At 56.3% G+C, this 17,932-nt stretch overlaps 1 protein-coding gene across 1 annotated transcript; it reads left to right on the top strand.

Annotated features, from left to right (window-relative positions):
- On the top strand, positions 1-17,485 carry NPC1L1 (NPC1 like intracellular cholesterol transporter 1). Its single transcript, XM_004386113.1, has 19 exons — positions 1-54; positions 1,141-2,669; positions 5,520-5,620; positions 5,930-6,102; positions 6,490-6,618; positions 7,081-7,263; positions 8,209-8,323; positions 8,448-8,575; positions 8,952-9,089; positions 9,316-9,405; positions 11,029-11,219; positions 11,468-11,592; positions 12,357-12,483; positions 12,600-12,655; positions 14,156-14,306; positions 14,568-14,799; positions 14,997-15,110; positions 15,190-15,352; positions 17,271-17,485. The coding sequence occupies exons 1-19, from the start codon at positions 1-3 to the stop codon at positions 17,483-17,485; spliced, it is 4,014 nt and encodes a 1,337-aa protein (XP_004386170.1).
- Positions 17,486-17,932: the final 447 nt, after the last annotated feature.

The raw sequence follows: 17,932 nt of genomic DNA, 5'->3' as shown, positions 1-17,932 counted from the left end.
ATGGTGGAGGCTAGCCTGAGGTGCTGGCTGCTCTGTGTCCTGCTGCTGTACTTGGTGAGTCCTCGGTGCCTGTGTCTACCGCCCGCCACCCCCATGGGGGCACAGCTGGGTACTTGGACAGGGGGCTGTGTGGCTCCTGGGGCCTGGGACCGCACGCTGTGAGTTCTCAGGGTCTGCAGGAGTCAGCAGGCCCTGAGGGTCAACTAGGGGCCAGGCTGGTCTGTGAGTAGTGGTGGGTCCCAGCCCCCTAGAGAAGAGGGTGGGGGACAGTCCTGGCTGTCCCCCTCCTGACTCTCCAGATCATGGGATTGAACTGGACCACAGAGGTCTGGGAGTGTAGGCAGCTGCAATGGGGAGGCAGCTTGTGCTCTGGGCTCAGAGCTGCCCCCATCCCTAGTCCTGCTATGGGAGTCATTGAGTCCTGGAGGTGTAGGGGGAGGTTTGGGGAACAGATCCAGTCCTAGGGGTGTGGCAAGAGGAATCCAGTCTTGCAGGTGGGCGGGAGGGGAGCATCACCGGGGAGGACTGAGCACCCTGGGGGTGGGGAAAAGGCCTGGGGATCCTTAAGTGTCTTGCCCGCTCTGCAGTGGAGGGCGGTGGCAGCTCAGGCTCTGAGCAGGTGCTGTAGAAGCAGCCCTGCACTCAGCGTTTCCAACAAGGACCCACCGGGTCTTCTAGGCACAGCTGTGCAGCTTGGGGCCTGCAGCCTCGGGCTGAGTCAGTGCCCACAGAGCTGCCTGTGCTGGGAAGTCCCCAGGTGTCCACACCAGCCCCTTGGAGCCAGCCTCAGCACCCGTGCCACCCAGGCATCCTCACTGCTCTCCAGGACCCTTGCAGCTGCCTCAAGAGGGGCTTCTGGGCGGACTCCGTCCTCCCTCCTTGCTTCATCGGGAGCAGGGGTGTGGTGGCGGGGAACCCTTCTAAACTGCACATCTACTGAGGTCCCTTCCTCACCCTCAGCATGCATAGTCTAGGCAGTGCTTACCGCTCCAGGCCCCCTTTCCTCCTGCCCCAGTCACACTGCTGGCAAACTGTCCAGTGTCCTCGGCCAGCTGACGGGCTCACTCCCTCTGCGTCCCCCCTGGGACACCCTGTGCCCCAGGCAGCCCTGCAGGCTCAGTGACATCCTCTGTTCCGCAGGCCCAGGCGCAGGTGTACACGCCCATCCACCAGGCTGGCTACTGCGCCTCCTATGATGAGTGCGGGAAGAACCCTGAGCTGTCTGGGAGTTTGGCACAGCTGTCCAACATCTCCTGCCTGTCCAACACGCCTGCCCGCCACATCACGGGCCAGCACCTGGACCTCCTGCAGCGTGTCTGCCCCCGCCTCTACACTGGCCTCAACACCACCTATGCCTGCTGCTCCTCCAAGCAGCTGGAGGCCCTGGAGCTAAGCCTGGCTATCACCAAGGCTCTCCTCACACGCTGCCCCGCCTGCTCTGACAACTTCGTCAGCCTGCATTGTCAAAACACCTGCAGCCCTAACCAGAGCCTCTTTATCAACGTGACGCGTGTCTCCCAGGTGGCCGCTGGGCAGCCCCCAACAGTGCTGGCCTACCAGGCCTTCTACCAGCGCAGCTTCGCTGAGCGTGCCTACGACTCCTGCAGCAATGTGCGCATCCCCGCGGCCGCCTCACTGGCCGTCGGCACCATGTGTGGCGTGTACGGCTCTGCTCTGTGCAACGCCCAGCGCTGGCTCAACTTCCAGGGAGACACCAGCAACGGCCTGGCTCCGCTGGAGATCAACTTCTACCTCCTGGACTCCAGCCAGGTCCCCGGGGACGGGATACAGCTTCTGAACTCGGAGATCATGGGCTGCAACGAGTCTCAGGGGATTGACAGCCCGGCCTGCTCGTGCCAGGACTGTGCCTCAGCCTGCCCTGTCATCGCGCACCCCCAGCCCCTGGATGCCACCTTCCTCCAGGGCCGGATGGTGGGGGCCCTTGCCCTTGTGACCATCCTCTGCTCCGTCTTTGTTGTCTTCGTCACCTTCCTTGTGCAACCCCGCCTGGCCCACTGCAGGGACAAGGGCAAGGCGGAGGGCCCTGGTGTGCACACGGGCTTCTTCGAAAGGCTCAGCTTCACCACTCACAAGCTCCTGCGCCACTTCTTCCAGGCCTGGGGTACATGGGTGGCCTCATGGCCACTGACCGTCCTGGGGTTGTCCATTGCAGTGGTGCTGGGTTTGGCGGGGGGCCTGGCCTCCGTGGAACTTACCACAGACCCCGTGGAGCTGTGGTCAGCTCCTAACAGCCAGGCTCGACGGGAGAAGGAGTTCCATGATGAGCATTTTGGGCCTTTCTTTCGCACCAACCAGGCAATCCTGGCTGCACCTGGCCGGGACAGCTATGTCTATGACTCCCTGCTGCTGGGGCCCAAGAACTTCAGTGGGGTCCTGTCGCCGGACCTCCTGCTGGAGCTACTGGAGCTGCAGGAGAGGCTGCGGCAGCTGCAGGTGTGGTCGCCCGAGGAGCAGCGCAACATCTCGCTTCGCGACATCTGCTATGCCCCACTCAGCCCACACAATGCCAGCCTCTCAGACTGCTGCGTCAACAGCCTGCTGCAGTACTTCCAGAACAACCGCTCGCGCCTGCTGCTCACTGCCAACCAGACCCTCATGGGGCAGTCCTCCCAGGTTGACTGGAGGGACCACTTTCTCTACTGTGTCAAGTGAGTCGTCGCATGGTAAAGCCCTGGGACGGCCAAGGGGCTCCCAGACAGGCTGCCAGAGGGGCCCCCCGGGGTGTCTGGGGAAGGACACAGCCCAGCTAGAGGGCTCAGGGTGTCTCTGCAGGGGGCTGCAATGCACTTCATTCTCCTGGTGCCTTCTCCAGCCTCTCCCTCCCTGTCTTCTTCGAGCCTTCTTGCTATAGCACACTCTGAGGGCCACTTTCCTTCCGCTCCACTTCCTTTCTGTTGGGGGGTCCCTCCTCTCTCGGTTTAAATCTTTAGAGAGGAGTCTGAATGGCCCCCACTCGGGGTCCAGTTTGCTTGTTGTTTTTGTGCTAGGCCATTGGTTACAGGCGCCAGGCCTTTGGGAGCCCACGTGGTGCCGCACGCAGTGTGAATAAAAAGAGACCTCGTGCCAGGGCCCGGGGGCTGTGGCTTCCAGCCGCCCACACTTCATCTGGCTGGGTGTCCCTCAGAGGGCTTGGCCCACACGTCTTCACCTTGTTTGGAGTTAGGTCCCTGCCTTAGTCCCTCTTCTGTGGCACAAACGTGAAGCAAAGTGCAGGGTGCTCTGAGGCGGCAGGGGCAGTGGCCCTGGGGCTCTTCGGCGTTGAACCAAACCCCCTGCCGTCAAGTTGATTCCGACTTACGGTGCCCCCATAGGGTTTCCCAGGCTGTAAATCTTTACGGAAGCAGGCTGCCACATCTTTCTCCCGAGGAGCTGCTGGTGATTTCCCACTGCCGACCTTTCAGTTAACAGGCAATCACTTTAACCACTGCGCCACTAGGGCTCCCTGAAGTACACTAGTGGCCCTCAAATGTTTTTGGTCTCAAGGCCTCTTTACACTCTTAAAAATTATTGAGGACCCCAAGAGCTTCTGTTAATGTGGGTTATATCTCTCAACATGTACCACATTAGAAATTAAAACTGAGAAATTTAAAATATAGTTATTAATTCTTTTAAAAAATAACAATAAACCCAATTATGTGGTGACACACATAGCACGTTTTTATGAAAAATATAATTTTTCTGAAACAAAACAAACAAAAAAATAGTGAAAACTGTGCATTGTTTTGCATTTTTGCAAATCTATTTAATGTCTGGCTTAAGACAAGACAGCTGGATTTTCATAACTGATTCTGCATTCAGTCTGTTGCAACATGTTGGTTGAAGTATACTGAGAATATCTGGCTCATACACATATGTAGTTGGAAAACTGAGGTGTGTTCATAGCCTTTCCAGATAACGTGGATATTCTTCTTTGATGCTACACCAAAACTCGACAAGTGGCTTTTTCTTAAATGCTAGTTGCCATACAAAATCTGAAATTGTATCAATGAACTTCTTGTACTTCATACAAAGAGAGAGGGAGACAGTGAAGGTAAGAAAGGCAAACAGCATCTTAGTGTTATTATGAAAGTAGTTTTGACATTGCAGACCCTTGAAAGTGTCTCAGAGCTCCTGAGGGCCCTCAGGCCACACTGGATTGGAGGAGAGAACCAGTCCTGTCTGTCCTCTGCTCTCCACCCCTCAGCTCAGCCCACAGTCTGGAGTGTCTGGGTGTCTGTGCTTCCAGGAGCAGGGAGCGGGCCTCAGCAAAGGGCAGGGCAGAGGGGAGGCTGTGCCATGGCTCCAGGGGCACCAAGGGGCGTCAGAGTGGTGATCCCAGACTCACACCTGCTCCGAGGCTTACAACCTCTCCCCCACGTTATCTTTATTTTGATTTTGGATTCTCACAACTCTGGTCTTTTGTTCTCATTAACAGACAGGAAAACTGAGGCTCAAAGCGGGGAGGTGAGCTGCTCAAGGTCCTAGAGCAAGTGGGCGCAGAGCTGGCACTCCTGACCAGCAGCCAAGGGCGTGTAGAGCTTTTCATGTACATACCCACTGCCTCTTTGCACCCACTCTCTTTACAGAAAGTGCACGTGTAAGGGCACAGGGTTGTTGTTCAAGGTCACCCACTGGTAATGGTGGTGCTGGTGGTGCTGATACCGTGAGGCTCCTGGGCTCTGGGCCTGGAGTGACTTCAGGCCCTGGGGTGGAGAAGGCCAGGGTTGCAGCATGTGGAACTTCCGGTTCAAATCCTAGCCCCCAGCTCCCATGGAACCTTATGAGTGTTGCCCAGTTGGCTTGCTTCATCTGGAAATGAGAACAACACTGGTGCCTGGTTTGCAGGGCTGGTGTGAGGGTGCAAGAGAGGACAGTCAGCGCTGGGAGAGCACCCGCCTACACAGAGAGAGCATGGAAAAGATTAGCTTGACCTCACTTGTCTCAGTTCCTTAGTGCTTCTGCAGCAGAAATACCCTGGGTGGGTGGCTCGAACGAAAAGAAATTTCTTTTCTCACAGTTTAGGAGGCTAGAAGTCTGAATTCAGGGCTCTAGAGGTACGCTCTCTCTGTCTGCTCTGGGGGAAAATCCTTGTCTCAGCTTCTGTAACCCCAGGGTTCCTCAGTTCCTTGGAGATCTCCACGTGGCATCTATCTTTCCCCGTCTGTGCTTGCTTCTCTCCGCACCCAATCTGCTCTTTTTATATCTTAAAAGTGACTAGGTTTAAGACGCACCCCACACTGATATGACTTCATCCACATAACAGAGAAAACTCTATTCCCAAATGGAATTACATCCATGGGCACAGACACATATGTGTTAAAGTTCCAACACATCTTCTGAGGGGTCACAATTCAATCCATAACACCACTTTACTTACTGGGGTTCTTCAGGAGACTGTGTTTGTAAAACTGGCTCTGAGTTAAAACCATTACCAACCCCCCGGGCCTTCCTGCTGCTACTCCACAGTAGTGTGATTGGAGTGGTGCGGGGCGCCTACAACAGGGCCTGTCTCCCCACAGCGCCCCCCTCACCTTCAAAGATGGCACGGCCCTGGGCCTGAGCTGCATGGCTGACTACGGGGCTCCCGTCTTCCCTTTCCTCGCTGTGGGGGGATACAAAGGTAACGTGGCAGCCATGGAGGAAGCCTGGGGCGGCAGGTGGGAATGTGACAGGGTTCCGGCCGCCTTGAGGTGGCCCAGCTTGTGGGGGAGTTTAGACGGCCTGCCTGCCCTGTCTCTGCATCTTCATTGTCTGGTAGCACATTGTCCAGATGCTCTTGCTCTGGGCCTGGGCCCACAGGTCTTGCCTTTGGCTGAGAGGGAAGTGGGGTGGGTGGGCTGGCAGAGACTAGGAAGAGGAAGTCAAGGAGTGGGAGAGGGGATGGAGGGCTGAGATGGTCTTAGCTCCTTGCTGACTGTGTCTTTCCCAGGGAAGGACTATTCTGAGGCAGAGGCCCTGATCATGACCTTCTCCCTCAACAACTACCCTTCTGGGGACCCCCGGCTGGCCCAGGTTAAGCTCTGGGAGTCGGGCTTCCTGAAGGAGATGCAAGCCTTCCAGCGGCGGACAGCCGGCACCTTCCAGGTCACCTTCATGGCAGAGGTGAGCATGGGCCCTGCGGCTTGGGGTGCAGCCCAGGCAGCCTTGAATGGGTTCCTGTGCCCAGTCCTGGCCTTGCCACCTCCTGGGTGACCTCACCACCTTGTGTCCTGGCCGCCGAGCAGGGTTGATTAGGACAGTCCTGTTCTTAGAAGGCTGCTCTGGGGCTTACAGCCACTCCCCAGGCACAAGCATGTGAACAGCTGTTAGTGCTCACTACGCTTCGCTGCTGCTGTGATGATGACGACGATGATGATGATGACAATTCCTCCCTCCCCTCAGCCCTCTCGTTCCTCCGCTGAGACCCTTCCTGCCCCCTTAGGCCATGGGCTTTGTGAAAGCGGCCCAGAGCAGGGCTTAGCCAATTTGCTTGCTGGTGTGTGTCCACAGCGCTCCCTGGAAGATGAGATCAACCGCACCACAGGGGAAGACTTGCCCATCTTCGCCACCAGCTACATCGTCATCTTCCTGTACATAGCCCTGGCCCTGGGCAGCTACTCCAGCAGGGGCCGAGTGCTGGTGAGCAGGGACTGGGTTGGGGGGACGCAGTGGCCTCCTGTCCATGATGGGAGGACAGGTGGCCCCAGGGCTCCAGAAGCCCTTTTTGAGTTCTGAACTTTCATAACCAGAGCCCCTCGAAACACAGAGCAAAGTGGACACACCCACCCAAAGCCAAAGTGGCCCCCCACTGTTTCTTTGCAGTGTTTTGTTTTAAACGGTCAAATGACATTTTCATTCTGCTACATGACATATCCCCGCTTGGTTAAAGGCAAAATCCAGTATCTAGAGTTTCTTACAATGGAGTCTAGAGGGGGGATGAGGCCGGCGTGCGCCTGCTGCTCAGGCTGTGGCTGTGGCGCCGCAGGCCTGCCTGGGAGGTGCCCAGTGAGAGAAGCCCTGGCCCTGGCCGGGCACCCACCCAGGCTGCCTGCCGCCAGCTCTTCCTCTAGCCCAGGAGGCTGAGCCCTGATTCTGTTGCAGGTGGACTCCAAGGTCACACTGGGCTTGGGCGGGGTGGCAGTGGTGCTGGGAGCAGTCATGGCTGCCATGGGCTTCTTCTCCTACCTGGGATTCCCCTCCTCTCTGGTCATCCTACAAGTCGTGCCTTTCCTGGTGCTCGCTGTGGGCACTGACAACATCTTCATCTTCGTTCTTGAGTACCAGGTAAGAAAGGGAGGGGCTCTGCAGCCTGAGTCAGTCTGCTGGGCATTCCTCCAGACTCTTCCTTTGCATCGACACACGTATTTACAGCACCTACAGAAAGCAGGGAGTCCTTCGGTGGCACAAATCGTTATCATGCTTGGCTGCTAGCCAAAAGGTTGGCGGTTCGAGTTCACCCAGAGATGCCTCAGAAGAAAGACCTGGCGATCTACTTCTGAAAAATCAGCCACTGAAAACCCTGTAGAGCACAATTCTACTCTGACACACATGGGGTCACCATGAGTTGGAGTCGACTTGATGGCAACGGGTTTCTGTAGAAAGCAGTGCTTTGTGTCTAACGTGAGTGGATGCGTGCTGCATGTATCATCTTGCATGAACTTGCTTTCTGCCAGCCCCACAGTCCTGCAAAGCTTTCCACGTCAGTGTGTTGGAGGTGCCTCCTGTCTTCACACTGCTACATGGCGTTCCAGAGTAAGGATAGATTGGGCATGCTTGGTCCCCTCCGGATGGACATTCCAGTTCCATCTATGTGCTGCAGCAGTGATGCTGTGACGCCCTGAAGCACCATGCCCGGCACGTTTGGGGTCAGCCCCACGGTGGGAGGGCAGCAGTGCTGAGTGCCTACCAGTGCCTCCTTGTACCTTGTGGAGTCTCTGGGCAGTGGCCATTCCTGGCATTTCCTCAGCGGCAACTATCGGCTCCCTACTAGCATGAGAGGAGCACTGGTTGCTCAGTGGTTGAGTGTTCGGCTGCTAACCAAATGGTCTGCAGTTCGAATCCACCAGCTGTTCCTTGGAAACTCTACGGGGCAGTTCTACTCTGTCCTGTAGGGTCACTATGAGTTAGAATTGGCTTGACAGCAATGGGTACTTTTTTTTGGTTTACTGGACTGGGAGGGACCATGCCCTTGGCTGGGACCTGGACCCTGTCCCTGCTGTCCCCACACAGAGGCTGCCAAGGAAGCCCGGGGAGCGGCGGGAGGAGCACATTGGCTGCACCCTAGGCCACGTGGGCCCCAGCATGCTGCTGTGCAGCCTCTCTGAGGCCACCTGCTTCTTCTTAGGTGAGGCTGGGTCTGCGGCTGATTGGAGGGCCCCAGTGGGCCAGACCCTTGCCTCTGCCCCTGTCTGTGCAGACCTTCTCTCTGCCTGGGACCGGGTGTCCTGACAGGCCCCTCCCCTCCACAGGGATGCTGACCCCCATGCCAGCTGTACGTACCTTCGCCATGACCTCTGGCTTAGCGGTGGTGCTCGACTTCCTGCTGCAGATGACGGCCTTTGTGGCCCTGCTTTCCCTGGACAGCAAGAGGCAGGAGGTGGGGGTGGGCCTGGGCTCAGGGTCCCGCTGGCTGCCGGAAAGCCTGTCTGGGAGTTGGGGTGGCCTCACTTCTGCCAGAGTGGCTGGGAGGGAGAGCATTATGTTGGGAGGGGAATGTTTGGGCCTTGTAGTTCCAACTTTCCATACAACAGTGATTTCATCTGGGTCATTTTTGGATATGTGATAGAACCTCCAAAAGTGAGGTCAGCTAAACAAAATATGAGTGAGAAGGTGACAGGGAGCTATTGGTTCTGCAACACTGTAAAATTCAGAGATGTTTTAGCAAGAGAATAAAAACAAAGGAGAACAGCGCACAGTGGGCAGGTGGGCGTGCTGGTCTGCCGAGCACCACCCTGAGGGGCTGCCTCCTCCAGGCTTCCCGCCTTGATGTCTGCTGCTGCCACAGGGCCGAGCAGGCACCCCCGCCCAGCCCCAGGGAGGGGCTCCTGCTCCGCTTCTTCCGCCAGGTCTACGTGCCAGTCCTGCTGCACCAAGTCACCCGCGTGGTCGTGGTGAGTTGGAGGCCTGGCCACCAGGGAGGGTTTGCTCAGCCTTGAACCTGGCCTTTCTTGTGAGAAGGCAGGGCTTGGAGAGGTGGGGGACTACCCAGGCTGGGGCTAATGTAGGTGGGCTGGGAAGCAGGCTAGCCCAATGCTTCCAACCAGACCACCTGGAGAGCGGGGGGAGGAGGGGGAGCAGGGAGGCCACCGTGGAGGCTCTCACCCACTCCCTCCCCAGCTGGTGCTGTTCCTTGCCCTGTTTGGAGTGGGGCTCTACTACATGTTCCACATCACTGTGGGCCTCAACCAGGAACTGGCCCTGCCCAAGGTGAGACCCTCACATTGGGAGTGCTGTGTGGCTGGGGCTTGGAGGTGCTCCCAGGAGGATGTGGAGAGAGGCCACGTTAGGTGGGAAAAGTGCAGACGCTAAAGACCAGTGCAAGGCTAGAGGACAGGAGGTGGCCCAGGCATCCCGAGAGTGGGCAGACAGAACAACTCTAAGCATGGCACGTGGGCCTCTGGCTCCCGCCTCAGAGCCCCTCCCTCCTCAGAGCCCCTGTGTGTCCAAGCCGCAAGCCGCAGGATGAATAGAAAGTGGTCTCATTAATTCACAGCCCGTCTGGTATACATCTGGGCCGTGTGACCCTGGCTTACAAGCAGCACTCTGGGCCCAGGGGCCTGGGAGGACTTCTGGGAGGCTGCAAGTTCTGGGCAAGCCTATGAGGGCAGGTGGGGTTGGAGCAGAGGGCAGTGAGGGCGGTCTGTATGAAAGCTGGGGAGACTTGGAGGGAAGAGGCACATTCCCTGCCCACGTGGGAGGCCTGACTGCCAGGCTTGGCCATTGGGTCTCCATCCTGACAGGTGTCGGGGGCCCCTGGGAGCAGTGGTCAGGGAAGAGTGCTGGCTTAGCAAGTGACAGAGTGGACAGGCATGCTGCGTAACCAAGAAAGAACTCACCACGTGGCTGGGTGTGCACCAAAGTCCTGGCCAGTAGCCATGGAAGGCAGTGAAGGGGCCGACCAGCAGAGCTGGGGCTGCTGAGCTGGGAGAGAGGGAGAATGGGGCGTGGACGCTGGGGCCTTGGAGCCTGGCACAGCCCAGAGGAGAGCCGGGCCTGGGCCTGGCTACAGTGAGCCTGGCGCAGCTACGGGGATGTTGGAGCTGGTCCAAGCCTTGAAGAGATCAGACACAGAAGACAGTAGAACCTTTGAGTCACCCAGGAAGCAATGAGGAGAGAAGCCAGCCAGGTGACAGGGTTGAGGAGGGCAGAGCCGCCTGCAGAGCAGCAGTGACTTCAGAGGGCTTCTAAGAGCTGGTGGGGGCCAGAGACAAACAGCCAGCTGGCCTGTGTGGGGGTGTTATGTTGAGAGGAATAGGGAGAGGCCAGTGGAGGTGCCAATCCCCATGGATCACCTGAGCGAACATGGGGACGTCTGTGTGTGGATGTGCATAGGGGCACAGCCTGGCTGGGGGAGGGCAACTGCCCATACTGGGCATCACAGGGTGGACGGGATGGTACGCATGTGTTCACGTAGGCTGGAATGTGCTGCTCTGTGCTTGTACCTCCATGAGCGTACCTGTGTGCATGTGTCTGTGTGTGTATACCTGTGTGTACCTCTGTGTGTGTACTTCTCTCTGTATATGTGTGTGTGTGTGTGTGTACCTCTGTGCATGTACTTCTGTGTGTGTGTGTGTGTGGGTACCTCTGTACCTCTGTGGGTGTACCTGTGTGCATGTATCTCTGTGTATACTTTGTGTGTATACCTCTGTACATATCTGTGTGTGTGTACTGTATGTACCTCTGTGTATATACTTGTGTGTGTACCTATGGGTGTACCTCTGTGGATGTACCTGTGTGTGTGTGTGCACTTCCGTGAGCACATGAGTAGGAGAGAGCCCTTAGGGGTGGGCCTGGCCCACTGAGGCTCACTAACTTTCCTGTGCCTCCCAGGACTCATACCTGCTCGACTACTTCCTCTTTCTGAACCGCTACTTTGAGGTGGGGGTCCCTGTCTACTTTGTCACCACCACGGGCTATAACTTCTCCAGCATGGCTGGCATGAATGGCATCTGCTCCAGTGCCGGCTGTGACAACTACTCTTTAACCCAGAAGATCCAGTACGCCACAGAGTTCCCTGAAGAGTGAGTGAACCTCCACCCTTGGCCCCTCCAGCCTGCCCCTTCCTCTCCTTTCCCGGGTCCCTCTCCCTGTCCTTTCTCACAACTAACTAGTCCACCGAGAGGCTTCCTTGCCCCTGCCCAGCAGCCCACCTGCCTGCTGGTGCCTGGGGAAGCCCCAGTGGGAGGTCGGGCACTGAGGGACTCCTGCCCCACCTGACCGGACCTGCTTGACCTCCTTTCCCCTGCCCCTCCTCTCTCCTGCCCCTCAGGTCTTACTTGGCCATACCAGCCTCCTCCTGGGTGGACGACTTCATTGACTGGCTCACCCCATCCTCTTGCTGCCGCCTCTACGCCTTTGGCCCCAATAAGGATGAATTCTGTCCCTCGACCACCAGTGAGCACAGGGCCTAGGGGGCCCCCTTGTCCACCTCAGCTTCAGGAGATTGAGGTGCAAGGAGCAGTGGTTGAAATGAGGGGCTGGCCAACCTCCCTGTCCCCTCTTGTCGCCTCTGCCAGGGTCCGGCTCTCCCTCGCCACCCTTCACCACCCGTGTCACGGGGTGGGGCAGAAGCCTGAGGGAGCCCTTGTGTGGCAGCCGTGCACAGAGCCGCGGATGCCCACACATGCACACCAGACACCCTGATGGTGGGCAGCTGTGGTTGGGTAGGGCGTGGAGAGCAGAGGTTGGTCCAGCACCCTGGTGGCTGGACCAGCTCCCTTCATGGTTGGAGGAGCACCTCCGTGTGGTCTGACTGCCTTCCTCACCTGCCCATGGGTGCCCACAGTTTCTATGCCTGGAGAGGGAGCTGTTCTCCCTGATCACTGTTGTTTGGTGCCCTTGAGTCAATTCCGACTCATAGTGACCCCATGTGACAGAGTAGAACTGCCCCATAGGGTCTTTCTTTTGCAGAGCCACTGGGTGGGTTCCAGCTGCTGACCTTTCAGTTAGCAGCCAAGAGCTTAACCCTTGCACCACCATGGCTCCTTTCTTCCCAATTAATGGTGACAAATCTCTCCAGAGGTAGCACATGGCCTTACATAGTTCTCTTATGGTGTCAGTGATAAGGGCAGGCCCTCAGAGGAGGGGGGTAGGGACTGGGTGGGGCGGAGCCCCAGGTTGGGGCCTGCCCTGGGACCCAGCCTGCCTCTCTACCCCAGGTTCCTTGAGTTGCTCTAAAAGCTGCATAAGCTTCACTCTGGGCCCTGTCCGGCCCTCGGTGGAAGAGTTCCACAAGTACCTCCCGCGGTTCCTGAGCGACCCGCCCAACATCAACTGTCCCAAAGGGTAGGCCAGGCTGGCTCTGCTTGGGAGGACAGGTGTGGGGCTCCGGGGAAGGGTGAAGTAGGCAGGAGGAGAGATCCTGTCCAGGCTCAGCCTTTGCTCTGGCATTCTCCTCACAGGGGCCTGGCGGCTTACAGCACTTCTGTGAACATAAGCCTAGACGGTGAGATTTTGGGTAAGCATGGCTGAGCTGGGAGGCCTGAGGGCCCTCTGCATGCACGGTCTCCTTCCTCCTTCACATGAGGCTTCTCACTGCCCCACCTCTCAAGGCTTCAGTCTCCCAGCCTATGCCCCTGCTTGCCTTCCCTGCCCCGTCCACGTCAGCCTGAAGTTCATGGAACGCTTTCAACAGCTGGCACAAATTACCCTTGAATACCAGTAGAGCCCAGCACAGCCATTGCGAACAATGTGGGCAGGGACTTGGCTGAGGCTGGAATGCCCAGCAGGGGCTGCCAGTTTACTCTGAGGACGCAGCGCACATGGGCTAGTGCAGGCAGACGGACCTGGGGGTCTGTGGCGGGGCACTTCCCTGTGTACTGAAATAACCCATTTGGATTATGCACGAGCATGTATTACTTTAATATTAAGAAAACAAGGAACTGAAAAATGCTCTACCCACCCTCCTAGTTAAACCATCCGAGTTCCCATCTTCTAGAGAGGGGGTCCCTGCCCCCGTCCCCATCCATCCCATCAGAATGCCCCACTCTGTGCACCCCCACCCCTTCACACTGCCAGCATGAGTTGGTGGGGACAGAAGGGAGACCACTTGCTTGGGCTCAGAGGAGTGAGGGCATGGAGAGACAGGAACACAGATGCCTGACTGAGCCCTGAGTCTGCCCCAGCCCCACTGTGGCCTGGCTGAGTCTCCACCCACCTCTGACCATGGGCCTTTCACACCAAGCACACCAAGGCTGGTCTAGAGCAGTGGTCCCTGGACCCACTGCATGAGTATCACCTGGGAACTATTAGAACAGCAGATTCCCAGGCTCTGTTCTGACTCAGAACCTCTGGAGCTGGGCCAGCGACCTGTGTTTGATCAAGCCTGGTTCTGCTGTGCTGGGCCGGAGCGCTGCCACACTATTTCCCTGCTCTAAGATGGTACAAGTCCAAGAACATTTCTTTCTTTTGATTTTCTCCACAGTGGAAATAGCTGTACTGTTTCTTTTTTTGATATAAATGCTCATCACGAACAATTCAGAGTCCTCTTTACTGTGACTGTCAGGAGCCCCAGTCTACAACTCTATGGTGCTACAGTGCAACTGTTTGCATTTTTCTGTGCTCTTCTCTGGTCCTTTTCTGTAGGAATATGCACATTTGAGAAGTAATTGTATTGAATGAATTTTTACAGCCCAGTGTATGTTTTGAAGCTACACAGAGGAGCATTTGGGCCCATTAGCGTGGTTGCTTTAGGATCAGTAGTAGTGCCTGAACTCTTGACTGGCCCTGCAGGCATACCAGCTACAGAATCTGCAAGCCCAGGGCAAAATGAAATGCGCAGCCCTGGTTATTAAGAATTTAAGAGGGGTCACTCGCTGCCTGGGATGCTGGGCCTACAGCTAGGGATGCGATCCCAGGCATTCTGAAGCAAGACTAGCTCCTGGCAGAGGCTGAAGTTGTCCTGAAGTAGGATCTGACCCTTCTCCCATCTCCCCGGTCCACTTCTGTGCCGGCCCAGCCTCTCGGTTCATGGCCTACCACACGACCCTGAAGAACTCACAGGACTACACGGAAGCCCTGCGGGCAGCTCGAGCCCTAGCAGCCAACATCACTGCCAGCCTGCGGAAGGTCCCCGGAACAGACCCGGCCTTTGAGGTCTTCCCCTACACGTGAGGCCTTACGCAGCTGGGCCCCAGGAGGGACAGGGGCCGTCTGTTGGGGCCCAGAGTTTCGGAGTATGGGGCTGCAGGGGAGGCCGTATGGGAGGAGGACCAGGTTCGGGCTACGTTTTAGGCCTGTCGATTGCTCACTCTGGGAGCCTCTCTGAGCCTCAGTTTCCTCACTTTAAAGTGGGAGCACCCTGCCGGCCTTACAGGGATGCTGTGAGGATCAAATGATGGGTGTTTGTGAAAGCGTCTTGTCAACCGCAGGGTCACCAACGTGTTTTATGAGCAGTATCTGACTATTATCCCTGAGGGGCTCTTCATGCTGAGCCTCTGCCTCGTGCCGACTTTTGTCGTCTGCTGCCTCCTACTGGGCATGGACCTCCGCTCTGGCATCCTCAACCTCTTCTCCATCGTCATGATCCTTGTGGACACTGTTGGCTTCATGGCACTGTGGGGCATCAGCTATAATGCTGTGTCCCTCATCAACCTGGTCACGGTAACTCCCTAGACATGGGCTGGCAGCTCAAAGACTGGGTCCTGAAGGTAGAGGTGGCCCTGGAGGGGCAGTTTGGAACGCCAGCGCCTGGGACACTCCCAGTTCCTTTTGGTCCAGCAGAAGACCTCAGTCTCTCCACTTGCTCTTTCCCACCCCTAATCCCGGCCTTTCACAGCTGAAGCCTCCTCTCTCTGTAGGCGGTAGGCATCTCAGTGGAGTTCGTGTCCCACATCACCCGCTCCTTTGCCATCAGCATCAAGCCCACCCGACTGGAGAGGGCCAAGGAGGCCACCATCATCATGGGCAGTGCAGTGAGTGGGTGGGGCTGCCCCCACACAGCCCACGGTGGGGCACCCTGGGCCCAGTCTGACACCTGCCTATGATTCTCAGGTCTTCTCTGGGGTGGCCATGACTAACCTGCCCGGCATCCTGGTCCTGGGCCTTGCCAAGGCCCAGCTCATCCAGATCTTCTTCTTCCGCCTCAACCTGCTTATCACCCTCCTGGGCCTGCTGCACGGCTTAGTTTTCCTGCCCGTGGTCCTCAGTTACCTGGGTGAGTGCCCGCCTGCCCACCTGTTCTTGCCCTTGCTAGCCAGAGCCCACAGGCTCCCTGCTGTGACTGTGACGATGGTCACAAAGACAGTGCATGCTTGCTGCTGAAAGTATGGCCACACACAGGAGCCACAGTCAAAACATAGACATCCATAGGACACTCGCCCAGGGATGGATGCTGCCAGCACGTTTTTTTGCATACCTGTGGGTGTGTGTTTTAACAAGAATGTGGTCATACAGTGCTTTCTGTTCTGAAGGCTGCTCTTTTTGCGTTTAATGTATTGTGAGCATCTCTGCCAGCAGAAGTGTGTCTAAAGCACTGTTAAGTGACTACATGGTGTTTCATTGCTGTGCTTTTAAACTTTTAACCATGACCTTCAGTAAGAAATACATTTTACATTGAGAAGCACTGTGCATGGGCACACACATATAATTAAACAAGGTTTCACAAAATAATACCCTACTACACACAATGCAATCTGACATATTCTATTCTAGTCTGTTACTGGAGCCCTGGTGGTACAGTGGTTAAGAGCTTGGCTGTTAACCAAAAGGTGGCAGTTCGAATCCATTAGCCACTCCTTGGAAACCCTATGGGGCAGTTCTACTCTGTCCTATAGGGTTGCGGAGTCAGAATCAGCTCGATGGCAACAGATTTTTTTTTAGTCTTTCACTAATTTTAAAAATGATGCAGTAATGAATGGCAACTCGAAGTTTGAAAATGCCATACTATTGTATTGCTTAACCATTATTTGTTTGGCCCACTTCTACTTGTTGGGCATGAAATGATGCTGACTTTCTACTATTATTGTGGCTGTGAAGGTCCTTGGGGTTGAATCTTTGGCCTCGTCCTCAAAGATTCCCTTAGATGAAGTCCATGTAGCATTGCTTGTTAATGTCAAATTGCGCACCAGAAAGTTTCACCATTTCAGACCTCGACCAGCCCCTTTCTCTGCACCCTCATCCTTGAATGTCAGTGTTTCAAAATCTCTCCCTGCAGACTTTCAAAAGGAGCCCTCCAGAATCAGGGTGTTGACAGCTGGGAATAAGGGCAAGCTGAGAAAAGGAGTTTGATTTTATTCACCCACATCAGGGCATAATAATCAGCAGTAAAAATATTAGTAGAAAACATTTACCTAAGGGTATGTTTGTGCACATACATATACATGTGAATATATATTAAATTCTCTTAATGCTGTCTGAGGTAGGTATTGCTATCACTCCCATTTTATACAAGAGAAGAACCAGACACCTATCCAGGTCACAGAGTTGGTGGATATGGAGCAGGGATTCGAGCCCCAGTGGTCCTAACCATGCCCCATGCTGTGTCTTGTTGGGAGCTCCTGACCCTCTTTGGAAGAGAAGTGGCTGTGTGTTGTGTGTGGTGGGTGGGAAATCAGAGAGGGGCAAGGAGGTGTAGCCTGGGACCAGCTAGGCTTGCAAGAACAATGAGGACCTGTGAAGCAGGGTGGCTGGCTGCCACCCGTAGGCCAGCCCCTCCCTGAAGCTAGGCCACATTGGCTTGGCTCAGTAAGGTGAGCAGGAGCACAGACGCTCCCAGAGTCTGTCGTACAGAGTGAGGCACAGCGTCTCAAAGCGAGGAGTGTCTGTTAAGCGCTGCCCAGGGTGTTCCTAGAAAGCGAGAGACTCGCAGGCACACTTACAAGGCTCAGGGGCTTCCCTGAAAGAACGTTGCCAGCAGTGGGGCCCCCGGTGCTCTGGAGGGCAGACAGGCCAGGGACCTGGCTCAAGTGCCTGCTGTGGTTGGTAGTTTTCCAAGCAGGGTGGGCAAGAGCTGGGAGTGAGTTGCGTGGTGGCAGTGGGGGCTTGGGGCTGCCTGTGTGTGGTGTCCTGCTGCACGGGGTGGAGGGAGCTTCCCCACTGCCTCTCTGATGTCCTCTGTCTCTGCCACGCCCCAGGGCCCGATGTCAACCGTGCTCTGGTGCTGGAGCAGAAGCAGGCAGAGGTGGCGGCTATGGCCAAGGAGGCCATAGTCAAGGAAAACTCCTACTCAACGCATCCTTCCCTGACCCACACGACCAGCAACGTCCACGTCAACGAGAGCTTTGAACATGATGTCAAGGATGCCAGTGACGTGGACAGTTCTCTGCCCAACAGTCAGCAGGTGCTCTGATGGAGCCCCTGTCTGGTGGAGCCCCTGTTTATGGCTCAAGGGCCCTGAACCAAGGGGCTGTGGGTTTCCCTGTGGTGGTCCCTTGACCTCTCCCCCTCCTCGGGGCCTGGGGGTGCTGTGCCCTTGAGAGTGCCCACGGCTCTGCTTGCCCACAATAGTCTGCTCTGCGCTGCTCAGCCTCTGACGGGGGGCCCTGCAGGCAGCCCCGGATGGCCCCTCTTCTCCCATTGGCCAGAGGCTCTGGAGCTCCGAAAACAGACGTGTGCCTAGGCATTTGTTCCAGACCCACCCTTTTCTAGCTGCCTACTCTTTATCCAACTGTTCCCTCCTTCAATGCTTCTGATCATAAGAGCAAAACACTCTCAATTAGGTGCTAATATGTCCTTTACACTTGTCAGTATCCCTGAGACCAAAGACAGCGTGCCTCACCCCCTAGTGTCTGTAGTA

The sequence above is a fragment of the Trichechus manatus genome, unplaced genomic scaffold, assembly GCF_000243295.1.
Source record: "Trichechus manatus latirostris isolate Lorelei unplaced genomic scaffold, TriManLat1.0 scaffold00155, whole genome shotgun sequence".
NCBI lineage: Eukaryota > Metazoa > Chordata > Mammalia > Sirenia > Trichechidae > Trichechus > Trichechus manatus.
The sequence above is the reverse complement of the archived record's forward strand: the minus strand, read 5'-3'. Positions and strand labels throughout refer to the sequence as shown.

What these genes read in the sequence shown, in the direction of transcription:
- NPC1L1 (XM_004386113.1), top strand. Translation starts at nt 1, where the DNA reads ATGGTGGAGGCTAGCCTGAGGTGCTGGCTGCTCTGTGTCCTGCTGCTG. An exon ending in CCAGCAGGGGCCGAGTGCTG is followed by an intron (nt 6,619 to 7,080) that starts GTGAGCAGGGAC and finishes ATTCTGTTGCAG; the next exon opens with GTGGACTCCAAGGTCACACT. An exon ending in CCATCATCATGGGCAGTGCA is followed by an intron (nt 15,111 to 15,189) that starts GTGAGTGGGTGG and finishes TATGATTCTCAG; the next exon opens with GTCTTCTCTGGGGTGGCCAT.